Source organism: Petaurus breviceps, unplaced genomic scaffold (genome assembly GCF_028583685.1).
Source record: "Petaurus breviceps papuanus isolate PSGF00001 unplaced genomic scaffold, PetGlider_PUasm1.0 177, whole genome shotgun sequence".
NCBI lineage: Eukaryota > Metazoa > Chordata > Mammalia > Diprotodontia > Petauridae > Petaurus > Petaurus breviceps.
The window spans coordinates 4,850,665-4,867,293 of NW_027185776.1; the positions used below are offsets into that span (position 1 = coordinate 4,850,665).

General features: G+C 35.7%; 1 protein-coding gene across 4 annotated transcripts in view; it reads left to right on the forward strand.

Annotated features, from left to right (window-relative positions):
• Nucleotides 1-16,629, forward strand: part of BTBD7 (BTB domain containing 7) — a 109,019-nt gene that overhangs the window by 24,371 nt on the left and 68,019 nt on the right. For all 4 annotated transcript variants that reach the window (XM_069086024.1, XM_069086023.1, XM_069086025.1 and 1 more), the window contains 2 exons: nucleotides 13,804-13,991; nucleotides 14,700-15,779. In XM_069086024.1, coding sequence (XP_068942125.1) covers nucleotides 13,910-13,991; nucleotides 14,700-15,779 — 1,162 coding nt within the window. In that variant the 5' untranslated portion in view covers nucleotides 13,804-13,909. The remainder of the gene's footprint in view (nucleotides 1-13,803; nucleotides 13,992-14,699; nucleotides 15,780-16,629) is intronic.

The following is a 16,629-nucleotide window of genomic DNA, read 5'->3' on the forward strand; positions in this document are numbered from 1 at the left end:
TTGTTCTCATAAGAAAAAACAATTCAGTGGAAGGAGTCGTTTTAGTTTACAGGGACTTGAGGGTCAGCAAGAAAGGCATCATGAAGAAATTAAGATGGCCCCTAAAGGAAGGCTGCAGTTCTGGAGCAATAGTGCCTTGCCTTAGGGTTTGAACACAGTATTGTGGTTTCACCTTATGTGGTTTTATGGACCTGCTGCTAAGAGTAGATGTTTAGTCAATAAGCATCTGTTATGTCAAGTATTATCATTTTCAATGTTGTTAAGATTAGTATATATTTTGTCTTTTAAAAGGCACAAAAGTGAGTGTATTTTCTCTCATAAAATTATATTTAGACCCAAGAATGTATAAAATTTTTAATTTGCCTTGATTAAGAAATACTTATTATTGTCTCCCTATCCCCAATATCTTTTGCTTGGCTGCGAAGTAATATGAGAGCTTCAGTATAAGCAAAAATTTTTTGAAGGAAGCTGATGAGTTTGACAATGAGTTCTAGTTATATCCTTAATTATGGAATCATTTTCTCACTTGTATTAACAAGCATATTTACAAGGGTGAAAAGAGGAAGATAAGAATTTGGAATTTTGAATCTGAATATATGTTGGTTTAAATCAAAAGTAAAATTTCAACATAGGAATTTTGTGATTTCTTTTTCTAAGCAAACAAGGAAAAAGTGGAATGTGTTCATTTAGAAATTTAATGTATTTATGAAAAAAATATATTTTTAGTTATGAAGTTTTATCTTGAGTTTCTGCTCTTTTGAATTAATTACATGCTTTTATAGATTTATACTAGATTTCAGCTGAGGAGAATATTAGTAATCACCCAGTAACATACAGTCACAAGTTCAGAATCTCTGGGATGAGAGAGTATAAGGGAGTGAAGTACACTAGCCATTCCACTGAGGAAGGCAGTTGATAAGGCTGTTCAAGGTCCTTCCTCAAGATAGAGCCTTGTGGCAGATGGTGACATGTTTTGTGAGGCTCAGGCTGCCTAACTCTGGCAGAAACAGGTGAAGATACCACCTAGCCGCCCCTCCCAAGATATACCCTGAGGTAGTCTAGTCTAGAGGCAAGAGATCCAGTGTGAGCATTGTCTGGAGTGCTGGGGTGATAAGTAAAATTTATATTAAAATTCATAACCCCCTCCTGCTTTTCCAGTCTTAGCCCCTAATACGTACTCTTGGATCCAGTAACACTGACCACTTTGCTGTTCAGTGAATAGACACTCCCATCTCCTTGTTCCTGGCCTTTTCTCTGGCTGTCCCCCACTCCTAGAACACTCTCCCTCCTACTTTTTCTCACTGTTGACCTCCCTGGTTTCCTTTTTCTGTGTGGCTTGGGCCAAGTTGCTTTCCTTCTCAGATCCTCAGACATCTCTTCTGTAAAATATAGTGGGGTAAAGAATGGACTAAATCAGAGGTTTCAGGGCCCCCCAGACTTCCAGATTAAAATGTGATTGGGAAATATTTAACAAAATAAATTGAAACACAGTGCAGCATAATGTTAACTTGTGGTTTTCTACATCAATATTAGGCTATCCCTTTTTATTTGAGTTTGACAGCACTGAACTAGATAATTTCTAACATCCCTTCCAGAGCTGATATTTTTATTATTGTTTTTACATATATTTAAAAAAATTTTATTTTCACTTCCATATTACCTCCCTTTCACCTCTGCCTCCCACACCCAGTGATAAAGCAAAAAAAAAAACCATTACAAATATGTATAGTCATGCAAAATAAATCCCTTTATTAGCTATTTAAAAAAGAAAGAAGAAACTATGCTTTAGTCTGCATTCTGAATCCAGTCAGTTCTCTGTGTGAAGATGAATAACATGTTTTATCTTGAGTTAGTAATTGTATTGATCAGAGCACTGTATTTTGCAATTGATTATCATTACAGTGATTTTATTGTTTTCCTTGTACTACTTACTTTATTTTATATCAGTTCATACAAGTCTTCCCAGGTTTTTCTGAAACCATTTTCTTTAACAATTCTTACAACACAGCAGTATTCCATCACATTCATCAGCCATAGCTTGTTCATCCACTCCCTAGTTGATAAGCATCCCCTCAGTTTCCAATTCTTTGCCACTACAAAAGAGACTCCTATATTTTTGTATATATGGGTCTTTTCTGTCTTTCTTGGATCTCTTTGCAAAAATAGTATGCACAGTTAAGTAGCTTTTTGGGCATAGTTCCAAAGCTTTCAGAAAGATCAGACTAGTACATTTCATAGCTCCACCAACAGTGTATTCAATGTACCTACCTGTTTCCCATAGCCCCTCTGTAATTTTTGACTTTTTTTGTCACCTTTTCCAAACTGATAGGTATATGTTAGTAACTTGGAGCTATTTTAATTAATGTGCATTTCTGTAATTAGTGATTTATAGCATTTTTTCATATTACTGTTGATAGCTTAGATTTCTTCATATCATTTGACCATTTATCAGTTGAGGAATGACTCTTGTAAATTTGACTCAGTTCACTTTATATTTTAGAAAATGAGAACTTTATCAGAGAAACTTAATGCAAAGATTTTTCCCTAATTTCCTGCTCTTCCTTAATTTTAGCTGCATTGTTACTTTTTTACTTTTGTTTTCAGTTCCATACTTTCTTCTTCCTTCCACTAGTGATACTTCTGTAAAAGATATCATTTGAAAAAAAAATTTTTTTCAGTTTCAAATTCTCTCTCTCTGTTCACTCATTGAATGCAAGAAATGCAGTACCCATTATACATATGAAATCACTCCAAACATTGCCATGTTAGTCACATTGCAAAAGAAAAAAGCCTAGAAAAGTAAAGAAAAAAATCATGCATCAGTCTTACCCAGTCTGTCAGCTAGCTCTCTCTCTCTCTCTCTCTCTCTCTCTCTCTCTCTCTCTCTCTATGGATAGCATTTGTCATTGTGAGTCAGTGGTTCATGCATTATATTGATCAGAGTAGCTAAGTCTTTTACAATTATCATTATAGTATTGCTGTTATTGGATACAGTGTTTTAGTTTGCTCACTTCACATTGCATCAATTTATGTTTCCAGGTTTTTCTGAAACAATCCCCTTCTTCATTTTTTACAGCACAATAGTATTCCATCACAATCATATGTCACAACTTGTTTAATCACTCTCCAAATGACAAATATCCCCTCGCTTTCCTTTTTTTTTTTTGCCACTACAAAAAGGTGCTATAAATATTTTTACGCATGGATCCTTTCCCTTTGTCTTTTATCTCTTTGGGTTGCAAATCTAGTTATTACTAGTATTGCTGCGTGAAAGGATATATGCACAGTTGTATATCCTTTTGGGCATAGTTCCAGATTGTTCCCCAGAATGGTTGGAACAATTCACAGTTCCACCAACAGAGAATTAATGTCCCATTTTTTCTACATCCCCTCCAGCATTTGCCATTTTCCTTTTCTGTCTTGTTAGCCAATCTGATAGGTATGAGGTGGCATCTCAGTTTTAATTTTCATCTCTCTAATTAGTGATTTAGAGCATTTTTTGTATGATTATTGTTTGTTAGCTTTGATTTTTCTGTCTGAAAATTGACTTTGTATCCTTTGACCATTTCAATTGGTAATGACTCTTCTGTTTATAAATTTGGTTCAATTTTCTGTATATTTGAGAAATGAAACCTTTGTCAGAGAAATTTGCTGTAAAATTTCCCTCCACTTCCCTGCTTTCTTTCTAAATTTGACTGCATTGGTTTTGTTTGCCAAGAAAAAAAATCTTGATATTATGTAATCAAAATTATCACAGACTGTGAACCTGTCTCTCTCTTGTTTGGTCATGAATTCTTCCTCTAGTCATTGATCTAATAATTTTATTTCTTTCATGCTTTGCTACATACCCGTGGTGCCATCCTTTATGTCTCTATCATCTACTCATTTTTGAGCTTATCTTGGTATATGGTGTGAAGTTTTGGTCTTTAACTGGTTTCTGCTGGACCATTTTCCAGTTTTCCCACCAGTTTTGTTGAATAGTGTGTTCTTACCTCAAATAGCTGAGATCTTTGGGTTTATCAAACATTAGGTTACAGTGCTTATTTGCTTCTGTGTATTTTATGCCTACTGTTCTGCTAGTCAACCTCTATCTCTTTCTTGCCATAAAATCCTGTTTAGACCCAAATTTTAGCATTTGAATTTTTGACATTATAAAATATCTCATTTGCCTTGGCTCTAAAATTTTTGGTACTTTAAAATTTTTTCCCTCTTTTGGAGGGGGAAGGCAAGGCAGTTGGGGTTAAGTGACTTGCCAAAGGTCACACAGCTAGTATTAAGTGTCTTAAGCCAAATTTGAACTCAGGTCCTCCTAACTCCAGAGCCAAAGGTCACACAGCTAGTAAGTATTGTCTTAATCCATATTTGAACTCAGGTCCTCCTGACTCCAGAGCTGGTGCTCTATTTATTGCACCATGTAAGCTGCCCCCAGCACTCTAAAATTTTTTGTTCCCCCAAATGTTTTTTCTATGACTGAGATTAAAAGTGAGAACTTAAATATAAGCAGAAGGAAGAACATGACGAGTTTATTAGTACTGTCAATAATAGTTTATGGCAGGAAACTACTTACTTTCCAAGGTTTCTATGGCCAAAATATTCTCAAAACTTTTCAACCCTTTGAGAATGAACATCTCTTTACTTTTTTTTACCTAACATTCTGTTTGGACATCAAACTTTTTCAGCTTTCTGGGACTTAGTAGAACCCGCAACTTGCCTACTATGCCTTAAGCACTAGGGCTCACCACCAGGCAAACATAAAGCATGAATAGGCCTTATTAAATAGAATTGAAGAATTAGTAACCATAAGTCCTTTGCCAAAACAATAGCTTAAAAGAAATCTCATTTAACATGGCTAAGAAAATAGACTGATTTTAAAAGACAAACTGAAAATAAGTCATCCAAAATGTTAACCTGAATTGAACAGTATGCAAAAGTTGCTTAGCTCCCTCTTGATTAGTTAGAGGTCAGATAACTTAATTGTGTGCCTTTTCTAGGCCTTCTGGGTTTTGTCTGGCTAAAAAAAATTTCTGCTGCCAGCCTTTTAGCTAATCCCTATTCTTCAACAGTACTCTTAAATGTAAGATGTAGGGGAGAGGAGAAAATGTATATGAATTCTTGTGCCACTCATCAGATGAGTTTTGGTGGGGAAGCCCCATGATTTGTGATATATCAGGCAGCAGTTGGGTAGGCTTCTCTTACTATTTTTTCCAGATTCCTTCCCCCGTTCCCCTTTTACACTGCTAAAGTGGAAATACATTATTATTCAAAACAAGGCCAACTGTGAGCAAAATTTCAGTAAATTTCCCCAGTCCCTTGAAAAACCTACTAAAGTTTAAAAAATTTTCCAAATGCTTACATTTGGAGATCATAGCATCTTTTTTTTTTTTTTTTTTTACTTTTTGGAGGGGGGAAGACAGGGCAGTTGGTGTTATCATAGCATCTTAAAGATAATCTTTTTAGCCTAACCTTGTTAGTTTTTAATGTAAAGAACTTGAGACACAGAAGGCTAAAGACAAAAAAGCTTGACACCAAAAAAAATGACACACATTCTAAGAATTCTTTTTTTGAAAATTTCTATTTATCTGTTTTGATAAATGAATTATAGATTAGGGGACAAAAAGACATTGCAAACATAGGCATTCCCCAGTCCCAAAAGTATTCTAGGAGCTTTTCTAAGTATTAGAAGTTAAAGATAAATACTAGCCAATGCAATAGTTTTACCTTTCCAAGTCATGCATGTTTCAGGGAGCTAACAGAAATAGTATTTTACAGAGCTGAGGATTGCAAAGGATAGTAGGAAAAAGAAAACAATGGGGCATGACTATAAATTATATTTGTATTTTGTATTAAATATTTGTTGATCCAAATCAGCAAATATTTGTGTATCTACTATGTAACAGGCACTTGAAGTGTTGTCCAGAAATAAGGGACGTGGGGTCTGCTTGGGGTGATATGACACAAAAACATAAATCAAGAGAAGAGTTAAACACAAGAATATAAGATATCTCTGTCAAGGTTAATAGTAACTTAAAGTGATATACCCCTTTATAATTTGCAAAATTTTTTTACACATGTTACCTCATTTGATTCTGACAACATCCCTATCAGTTAAGTATTTATTTAGAACCTACTATGTGCCAGACTCAAGACATAGAAGCATTAAGAATGAAACTATCACTAAATGGCAAAAAGCTTGCACTCTAATGAGGGAGACAACAAGCACATTCAGAGAGTTTGTTCCTCTAGTACTAAACTAGTGGCTACTCTGAGGCCTTAACAAAGATGAAAAATTACAATCTCTGTGCTCTTCCCCCAGGGAGCCAGTCCTTTTAAAGTAGTTTCTAATCCTAAAGAGATTACTCTTGAATGGGTAAACTGCCTAGCTTCTATGTATAATTGCTATAGGATTGGGTTAGCACAGAATTTCATGTGTCTTCTGAGATGACTCCTAGACCTTGTAAAATGGAAGATTTCTTAGAGTGTTATGTGTATCACAGACTAGTTGATATATGTTAAGTATTATGTTGGGGGGAATACATATACATAGGTAACTAAAATACAAATTACAGTATGATTAAGTGCATAGAAGTGATAACCTCAGAGACTTTTCACAAGAAATAAGCCTTGGCAAAAAGGACAGAATTATACATGATGACGTGATGACATGTCACAACCAAACTGAGTTTGAAATCCTTTGCTGTAACTCAACTCGGAGGAAAATATTTGCTAATGACTTCTTATATTTAGCACATTTTCTCTTTGGAAATGACTTCTGCATCTTTGGTTCATCTGCTGAATTGTACTTGTTCCCAAGATCATCACTGGTATTTCATTACTCAGTTATACTTCCTTTTAATGACCTCTTCATTTACGTTACTGTCATGATGTATTTTGTTCTCTTGGGTCTACCTAATTTGCTTTGGCTCTTTTTATTTTAATCTTCATACATTTCTCTGAATTTCTTATAGTTCTCTTTTATACTGCTTAGTAGTAGTGGATTTGCTCACCAATCACTTCCTTAATTAATATTGTATTCTACAATTTTGGCCAAAATCAGAGTTGAGCTTCCTAACCTATATTTGTAGAATCTGCTTTCTTCCCTTTTTAAAAAGACAGGATAATTTTCTCTCTTAATCTTTCTCATTCTACACAATCTTTCAGAGATTGCTAATGGTACAAATCACCCCCACCATATAATTCAGTATTTTGGGCTTAGTGATTTGAACTCCATCACTGGCAATTTACTGGTCATTTACTGTCTCCCTGAGGCAACTGATGGCCCAGTGGGTAGAACACTGGGCATGGAGTTAGGAAGACTTGAGTTCAAATCCAATTTTAGTTTCTATCTGTGTGACCCTGGGCAAGTCGCTTAACCTTTAATTAATTGCCTGACAAAATGGATCCACTGGAGAAGGAAATGGCAAACCACTGCACTGTCTTTGCCAAGAAAATCAAATGGGGTCATGAAGGGTTGGACACGGCTGAAAACAGCCAAACTACCACTGTGTCTCTACTTGTCTTCCATTTCCACTCTCTGTTAACCATTTTTGTTTTCTTCTGTTGTTTCCAGTTCAGAAATTATTTTCTTTGACAAGAAAACAATCAAAATAAAAGTTAAGTAACAGTTTTGTCTTCTCTTTTGTTATCATTATTCCTTCTGTCCTGGTAGTCTCTCTTTTCATGCTTATCTTTCCCCCAATATAGCTCTAAATTTTTATCCTTAACCTTAGTATTTGTTATCAATATCAGTTTATTCAAGGCTTTAGCATTCCAGACATTTTTAAAGGACTGTGACACACTTATATTTGTTATGTTATCTGAGGAGTGGCATATTCTTTGTGGCATAAGCCACAATATATGTTCCAGAACCCATTCACTCCTAAATCCCAACCTGCACATTTCAATAGATAATCTTGCTAGGATTATCATTGGCATTTTAGAGAAGTATTATAATAAGTGTCTGCTGAAGATGGATCATGAATATGAATATGAAATCTGGGTTTAAATTGTAGCTCTGCTATTCACTATACATATGTGACCTTAGGCAAGTTACTTGACTGAGTTAGGCCATGATTCTTGATCTCTGAAATGAAGTGTTGAACTAGATGGCCTCCAGCTTTAAATTTTGATCCTCTGATCTGGTATATATATACTCCCTTCACTCACCTCCTTCACTTCTCAACTTCTTTATAGTCTCCTTGTGCTGTTTACATCTTTACTTTCTCTTTGTCCACTTACTAGCCATTTCACTTTTCACTAGAAACCTACTCTTACATCCTTCCAGTCTTCTCTTACTGTCTCAAAACAAAAGCAAAAAGCAAAAAATTCTCTGAGCAACTGTTTGGTTCCAGCCAAAATGGACTTTTAAATACTGTTTAAGGATACAGTTTAGGCTTTGCCTAGTTTATAACATTTCCTCTGCCTGTATTCTTTCAATTCTATTCCCTTTGTCAATGAATGATAAAGTATTTGTTAAATATCCTATTGAAATCAAGACCTATCCTTCAAGATCTGGTTCAAATGCTGAGTCTGTCACAAAGCTCAATTCTCCCCTTAACAGAACCTGACTGTACTTTCTTATGATATAGTACTTTGTCAGACTTTACTTTTTGTTATATTTGTTTTTGTTCACATAAAGCATTTTTCCTGATGTAATAAACCGCTTGAGGGCAGTAATTATATCTTACTGATTTTTATGTCTTCCTCAGTACCTAGTAGTAAGTAGCTTTCAGATAGAAAGAACTCAGTAAAGTTTTACTAAATAAATGGAAATTCCATTTGTCATACTGCTCTTTCAGGGTTACTAGGTTACTTCTATGCATGAAAAGTAATTGTGATGCACTTTCCATTTTGTAGACATGACAATATTCTATTTCACACAAAACCTCTCATTTTTTTTTTCCAACTTCAAGTACAGCCAGAAAGTAAGAAACATTGTTTTATATTTGGAATTATTTGGTGGGGGTGGGTGGGAAGATGCCTTATTGTGTATAAGAATTCCTCCAATGTAAGATTATACATACACATATGTGTGTATTAAACTGTTTTAAATGTCGTATGTGTGTGTTGTGTATGTGTAGTGTGAAATGTGCAAAGCTTTAGTGAAAATAACTCTTTTGAAGTGGAAATTGAGTATTCTTGGAGTGAGATGCCTAGATTTATGTCTAATCCAACTTGCCTCCATTCTGTAGACAACCCCTCTATATTTTGCCTCACTCTTACATGCTGTGTCGATTCATTTCAGTTCAACATAATTCAGTACAGCATCTATACTCAGCCAGGCACTAGGAATTAAAAAGATAAAAAGTGTGAGATCCTCATTCTACTGTGGTAAACTGAATGTACATAAATAGAGAATACAAAAAATATACAGAGAGTAATTTGGGGTGGGAGTCAGGGGAAGTATGCAGTTAAGAGAGCACAAACAACTGGTAGGATCAGGAAAGGTGGTCTCTAGGGAGCTAGAGTAGAGATTTCAAGAGACAGTTGGGTAATACAGTGGATGCAGGACTAGGTCAGCAGGTAGGAAGACCTGAGTTCAAGTCCAGTTTCAAACACTTTACTGTATGACTTAGACAGCCACTTAACCTCTACCTGTTTCATTTTCCTAAACTGTAAAATTGGGATAATAATAGCACCTGCCTCTTAGGGTTGTGAGAATCAAGTCAAACAAAAAAGCACTTAGCTCAGTACCTGGCACATAGTAGGTGCTTAATACATGCTTGTTTCCTTCTTCCTTCAAGAGGCAGATGTGAAAAGAAAAGTATTCCAGGCATGGAATTCCTGTGCAAAGGCACCATGTTAGGAGATGGAATGTCATATGCTGGGAATAGCAAATAGGCCAACTTGGCTAGATCGTTGTATGGAGGGAAATAATGTGTAATCAGCCTAAACAGGTGGGTTGGTGTTAGATTGTGAAGAACTTTAATTTTCAGAGGAGTTTTTCATTTTGTCTTTGAATCAGTGGGGAAGCTACTAAGGCTTATTTAGCAAGGAAATGACAAAGATTTGTGCTTCAGGAATTTCAATTTGGCAACTGTTTTGAAAAATGGATTAGAAAAGGCAGGGAGATCAATTAGGTGGCTATTGAAATAGAATAGGCAAGAAATAATGAGAAACTGAAATCAAGTGTCATGGCATGTGAGTAGAGAGAGAAGAAATGGGAATAACAGATGTTAAATTAAGGTAGACTCAACAAGATTTTAAAACTTAATCATAGATTGCATGGAGAAAAGTAAAGTGTAAGAAGATTGGAAAAGTAGGAAGGAACCAGATTATAAAGAGTTTTAAATGCCAAATAGAGGACTTTCTATTTGATCTTAGAAGTAATAGGTAGCCACTGGAATTTATTGAATAGTAGGATGACTTATTGTCCTTCATTCTCAGAGAGGAAGAGTGACATGAGAAGATTAATTTGACAGCATAGTAGAAGATGGATTGGAATGGGGAGAGACTTGTGGCAGCTGGATCAGTTAGAGGGCTGTTGTAATAGGTTAGGAGAGAGATGATAAGGTCCTCTACTAGGGTAGTGGCTGTTATGGAGAGAAGGAAGCATATATATATATATATATATATATATATATATATACTAGAAATCTGGTATAGGCAGAAATGAAAAAAATATGACAACAGATAGGCTGTGAAGTATGAGAGTTAAGTAAGTGGTCAGGGATGACACTGAGTTTGCAAACCTGGGTGACTTTTAAGGTCGTAGTACTCTTGACTGTGTTAGAAAAGTTAGGCAAGTGGCGTAGGAATGAGTACAAATTTGTCGATATTGAGTTTGAAATATCTTCCAAGCAGTTAATAATGCTGGATTAGACTCTGTATAGAGGGCTAAGTCATTTGCATAGAGATGTTAATTGAACCTGAGAAAAGATTACTCCTGGAGACAATCTAGAATGACAAAGTAAGAGGGCCCAGGACTGAGCCTTAGAAGATGACCTTGATGGTATGAGTATAACTTGGGTGAAAATAACAGTAAAGGAAAGATAGGAAAGGAGAATTAGAACAGTGAGTCATGAAGTAAAAATATATGTTACTATGTGTCAAGACCTGCTAAGTGCTGAGGATACAAATATAGGCAAATAGAAAGTTGCTGCCCTCAAAAAGCTTACAGTGGGAGAAAACACACAAAAAAGAACCTGAAAAGAGGAAGGCACTTGGGCAAGGAACATGATTTCAAGGTCTAGACAAAGTCTAAAATAGGATCAGCAGCAGAATGAAGGCAGTCTGAACCAGACTCTTTCACAAAATGGAGGCTTCAGGAAGAACTTACCAGTGGGAGAAGGGGAGCAGGACTTTGAGAAGTCCAGAGAAAGTCAGGAACAGGACTAGAAGAGGAAGAATGAAAGGGGGAAAACCCTAGAAGGGAGAGAGTATTTAGGTAGATGGCAGTCAACAGTGTCAGAGGTTTCAGAAGGGTCACAAATTGAGACAAGGCCATTAGATACAGCAGTCATCTTCATATGACCTGGGTACCTACCGTGTTTCCCCAATAATAAGACCTATCCCGAAAATAAGCCCTCCCCTTACTGTGTAAGATTCCTCTAAAATAAGCCCTCCCCCCAAAATAAGCCCTATTGAGATTGCTACTGTAGTGAAGCAGTGAGCGCGTCATCCTGTTCTTCCCCAGTGATTTGCTTATTGAATAAAGGTACATTTTTTTGTTCACATTTACCTGTTTATTAAAATTGCTGTCAATGTTCATTAAAATAAGCCCTCCCCTGAAAATAAGCCCTCTGGTGTTTTTCTGTCCAAAAAATTTAATAAGACAGTGTCTTATAATCAAGGAAACACGGTAGTAGGCCAAGCCTGAAACAAGCTTCTGGAAGTTCAGGTTCAAAATTGGAAGGAAATAAGATATATGGAATATTTAATAGTTCACAAAAGGAGGCTAATTTAGCCATAGCATAAAATGATACTCAGTACCGCATTTGACTTGGTTAGGCACATCCCCCTTAATCTCCAAATAGAAAGGGACTTGTTCAGCAGAGCAGGATGTGTCCACTGGCATAGCTCAAAGACATCTGCCAAATCTGAAAGGCATTGTACTTGGGTTGGCCTTTTTTATACCCTTAGGCAACCAGGAATCCTCATTATGTTCATTTTGGTTCCCTTGGGCCAGTCAAGTCTGGGAGTCGGCTTCCATATGTTTTAGGGAGAGAACTAGGTCTAGTATTCCTTTGGGGACAAATCACCTTAATATACTTAAAAGGACATAAGTATACAACATGGTATCAAAACCTTGGTTAGAAGTGAGAAAAGTCTGTTCAAATTCTGACATTTACTAGCTATGTAACCATGGGCTACTCACTTGACTTTTTTGAGCACCAATTTCTTTACCTTAAAATGGGAATAATACTTGCTATTACCTACCTCACAGGATATTTGTGAGGCTTGGTGAAATATGAATGTACAGTGTGTTATACTTTCCAGTCACACATATATGTAAATACATACATGCATATATGTATAAAATCAGCTATTGTTATAGTTTAATTCAACTCAATGAGCATTAATAAGAAGTAAATGTGAAGCAGCATTAACAACTGCAGGAATCAGGATAAGTCTCCTGTGGGAAATCACACTTGGACTAAACCTTGAAAGTAGACAAGGATTCCAAGTGGTAGAGTTACAGGCGGGGAAAGGATGATTATCATCATTATTTGCAACCAATTAGGTATGAGTGGTGAAAGAAAAATTTAAAATAACTCTAGAAATAGCAATATGGGTAACTGTTAGGTAAATAGCAACATGGTTAACTACTGTCAATAAAAATATCTTCTATTTCCCAAGAACAGTGTCCCATTGAGGCAAATCACCTTAATATACTTGGAAGACTATAAATCTTTGTCATTAAAATATTTTTCCCTCAAGTGGGGATAATTATGTAAATAATGTAAAGCATTATAATTAGTATCTTATAAATATATGCTGCTGATATCCACTAAAATCCTGTTCAGATGTCATGTGGAGGGGACCCTGCATTCTTGAAAGCTATCCAAACAACCTGAAAAGGCTTTGGAATATGGTCTTGGAGACAGACTGTCTGTTCTTTGAAGAGCAGCCCCGATAAATTATACAGGCTCAAATTTGTGGGTCCATCAACTCCCAGAGATCACCTGCCTACCCAGGCACAGAGGCTTTGTAATCTTCTTTGTAGAGAAAGCATCTACATTAATGAAATCATAGATGTTTAAAGCCTAGAATGTCTGTAACACAAATAGCTCAGAGGTTCAGAGTTCATTCTTAAAACACTCTTTCCTTCCCTACTCTTAAAAAAAAAAGGCCTAAAGACATAGATGAAAGATTGTTTTAAACATGTATGTACGTATGCATGAAAATCTATTATTAATACTAAATTTTGTTGATGGCTAGAAATTGTTGCATGTTTTCCATATTGCTTGAAAGTGTAATGTTGGGGGCCATAGGAACTCAGGGAATGTTTCCATGAATCCACAAAATTGTTTTGTTGTTATTTTTGGACTAAGTAATTTTTTTCCTGAAATTTCAAATACACCCACAAAAGTTTAACTCATTAACTCTTCACTAACTAAACATTGGCTTGTTTTGCAGCTTGAAAAAATGTAGTTAGCATGAGTTTATAATTTTGATTTAATTATGTTTTCGATTAGCTTCTAGTCTTTTTCTCTACTAAAATACTGTAACTATAATTTGTCCCTAGATGCAGGCATTTGCAACTTTATGCATTTTTTTCCAGCAAATGGTTATATTTTCTCTCAAGTACAATTTTAAATATGCTTTTGTAAAAATGAATATAATGATTTTTGTTTGATTTTTAAGAAATGGATGAAAAGAGGCTTTTGGATCCAGGATTGATGGCTCAAAATGGATTGTGGGATTGTCCTCTGAAGAGCCAGCAGGTGAAATGCCTGAGTGACTGAAGAAAATGGGTGCTAATGCATCTAACTATCCCCATTCATGTTCCCCAAGGGTAGGGGGAAATTCACAGACCCAACAAACATTTATAGGTAAATTCATTAATTTTTTTCTAACAATGTTCTTTAATGAATTTAATAGAACTGTGTTTAGCAGAGACTGAATAGATGAGTATTGAGGTATATATAAAAGTTTTCCTCTTAGGCTATAGTTTAAAAAAATGAGGCCTTTATCTCTCTATATGTGATTTCTATACTAGCTGGACTGCTAGAACATAGCTGGCCATTCATTTTGGCTATTTTCACTGTAATTGCAAATCATCATTGCCACATTTATGCTGTTAAAATCTCCACTGATGGTTAAAATGGTGTAGATATACCTGTTTATTTTAATTTACATGAACACAGTCTTACAAGTGAACCCTTTTCTAATTACATACATGTAGAGCTACTTAAATCTTAAATTTCAAATATGATCAACCTCAAGTCAACCCAATAGTATCTGCCCAGTGATTAGAAAATATGTTAATGATTTATTGAATAAAAATCACTATTGACTATAAAAGAAATGGAAAAGTCATTAGAATGAATTATATATTTTCCCCCCCAAAAGAAACCTGCTATGCTGCTACTAAAACCAAAATTTGGTTTCCTTTTTAAATTTTTTTAAAATTATTGCCTTAAGTAAAAGTGATTTCTGTCATTAAAGAGATTCATAATCGAAAAGACTACTGAAAATAAGATTATATTGGGAAAAAAATTTGAAGACAGCTTTCATTAATTATTCATTTTCTGCTTTAGGAACATCATCCTATTCTCATCAAGGCTATGGATGTGAATCAAAATTATATAGTCTTGACCATGGCCATGAAAAGCCACAAGATAAGAAAAAGAAAACCTCTGGCCTTGCCACCCTCAAGAAGAAATTTATTAAACGTCGGAAATCCAGCCGTTCTGCTGACCATGCTAAGCAGATGCGAGAACTCCTCTCAGGGTGGGATGTAAGAGATGTCAATGCATTGGTAGAGGAATACGAGGGAACATCAGCCTTAAAGGAGCTTTCTCTGCAAGCCAGCTTGGCCCGACCAGAAGCTCGAACACTACAAAAAGATATGGCTGATCTTTATGAGTACAAGTATTGTACGGATGTAGACTTAATATTTCAAGAAACTTGCTTTCCTGTGCACCGGGCCATTCTAGCAGCAAGGTGTCCATTCTTTAAGACCCTGCTTTCTTCCTCTCCAGAGTATGGAGCAGAGATAATAATGGACATCAATACAGCAGGTATAGATATGCCCATGTTCTCTGCCTTGTTACACTATCTTTACACAGGAGAATTCGGAGTGGAGGATTCAAGATTTCAGAATGTTGATATACTAGTGCAGCTCACGGAAGAATTTGGAACACCAAATTCCCTTGATGTAGATATGCGTGGACTATTTGATTATATGTGTTACTATGATGTTGTCCTCAGTTTTTCATCAGACTCTGAACTAGTTGAAGCTTTTGTTGGAAATCAGAACTGTTTAGATGACGAACTTAGAGCTCACAAGGCTGTTATTTCAGCACGGTCCCCATTTTTTCGAAATTTATTACAGAGGAGGATACGGACTGGTGAAGAAATTACAGACCGAACGTTGCGGACTCCCACTAGAATTATACTAGATGAGTCCATCATACCAAAAAAATATGCTAAAGTTATTTTAAACTGTATGTATACTGATGTAGTTGACCTCTCAGTTTTACACTGCAGCCCTTCTGTGGGGAGTCTGAGTGAAGTTCAGGCTCTGGTAGCAGGAAAGCCAAATTTGACTAGGGCTGAAGAAGCAATGGAGCTTTATCACATAGCACTGTTCTTGGAATTTAACATGCTTGCACAAGGTATGAAATATTTAATTTTCCATAAATATTCTAGAAATACAAGTTTGTGTCAGAATCAGTAGTTGCATATATATTTCTTTTTAGTTTGGATATTTAATTCTAGTTAAAATGATCATGATTTCAGGAAATTCTGTTTGTGCCATTTAGTTGGCCTGTAACTTTGTCATCTGCAGCAGTATTTGAAGACTGACTGTGTTTCTTGGTGTGCTCTCCAAAATTGCAGTCATTAAGCAGTAAGGAATATTTGGCTTCAAAGGAAAGTTGAAGTTTAAAATATCCAAAGTTGAAAAAATTTGTTATAGTACTTCTTGAGGATGCCTGTGGCCCTTATCTGTTTATATTTTCATCTAAGCCATTACTTAATATCTCTTTTTAAGGGAGTGTCATAATTCTATACATGAATGGATGAGGGAAAATAAAAACTTGATATCATGCCATAGAAGTAAAGAGAGTCTTGAATTTTACTAAAGGTTATATAGTTATATTTCCTTGACCATGTTGTGTTTGGAAATGTTTTTGAAAACCACCCTAGATGATATCTGTGGAGAACACTAAAGAAGCAGAGATTTAAACAAAATCAGATTTGTCTATGTAAATTTAAGTAACTATAGATAAATTTTGTGGTTAGGATTGGGGTAGAAAGGATATTGTTGAAGTTATTATTAGGGATGCTACTTTGAGTTCTTAAATAGGAATAGTTTGCATTAAGCCAACAAATGGAGAGAAAGAAATGCCCGAGAGGACCTCTAGGTGGTACAGCACTGGTCCTGGAGTCAGGAGGACCTGAGTTTAAATTTAGCCTTACACAATTCTCTCTCTCTCTCTCTCTCTCTCTCTCTCTCTCTCTCTC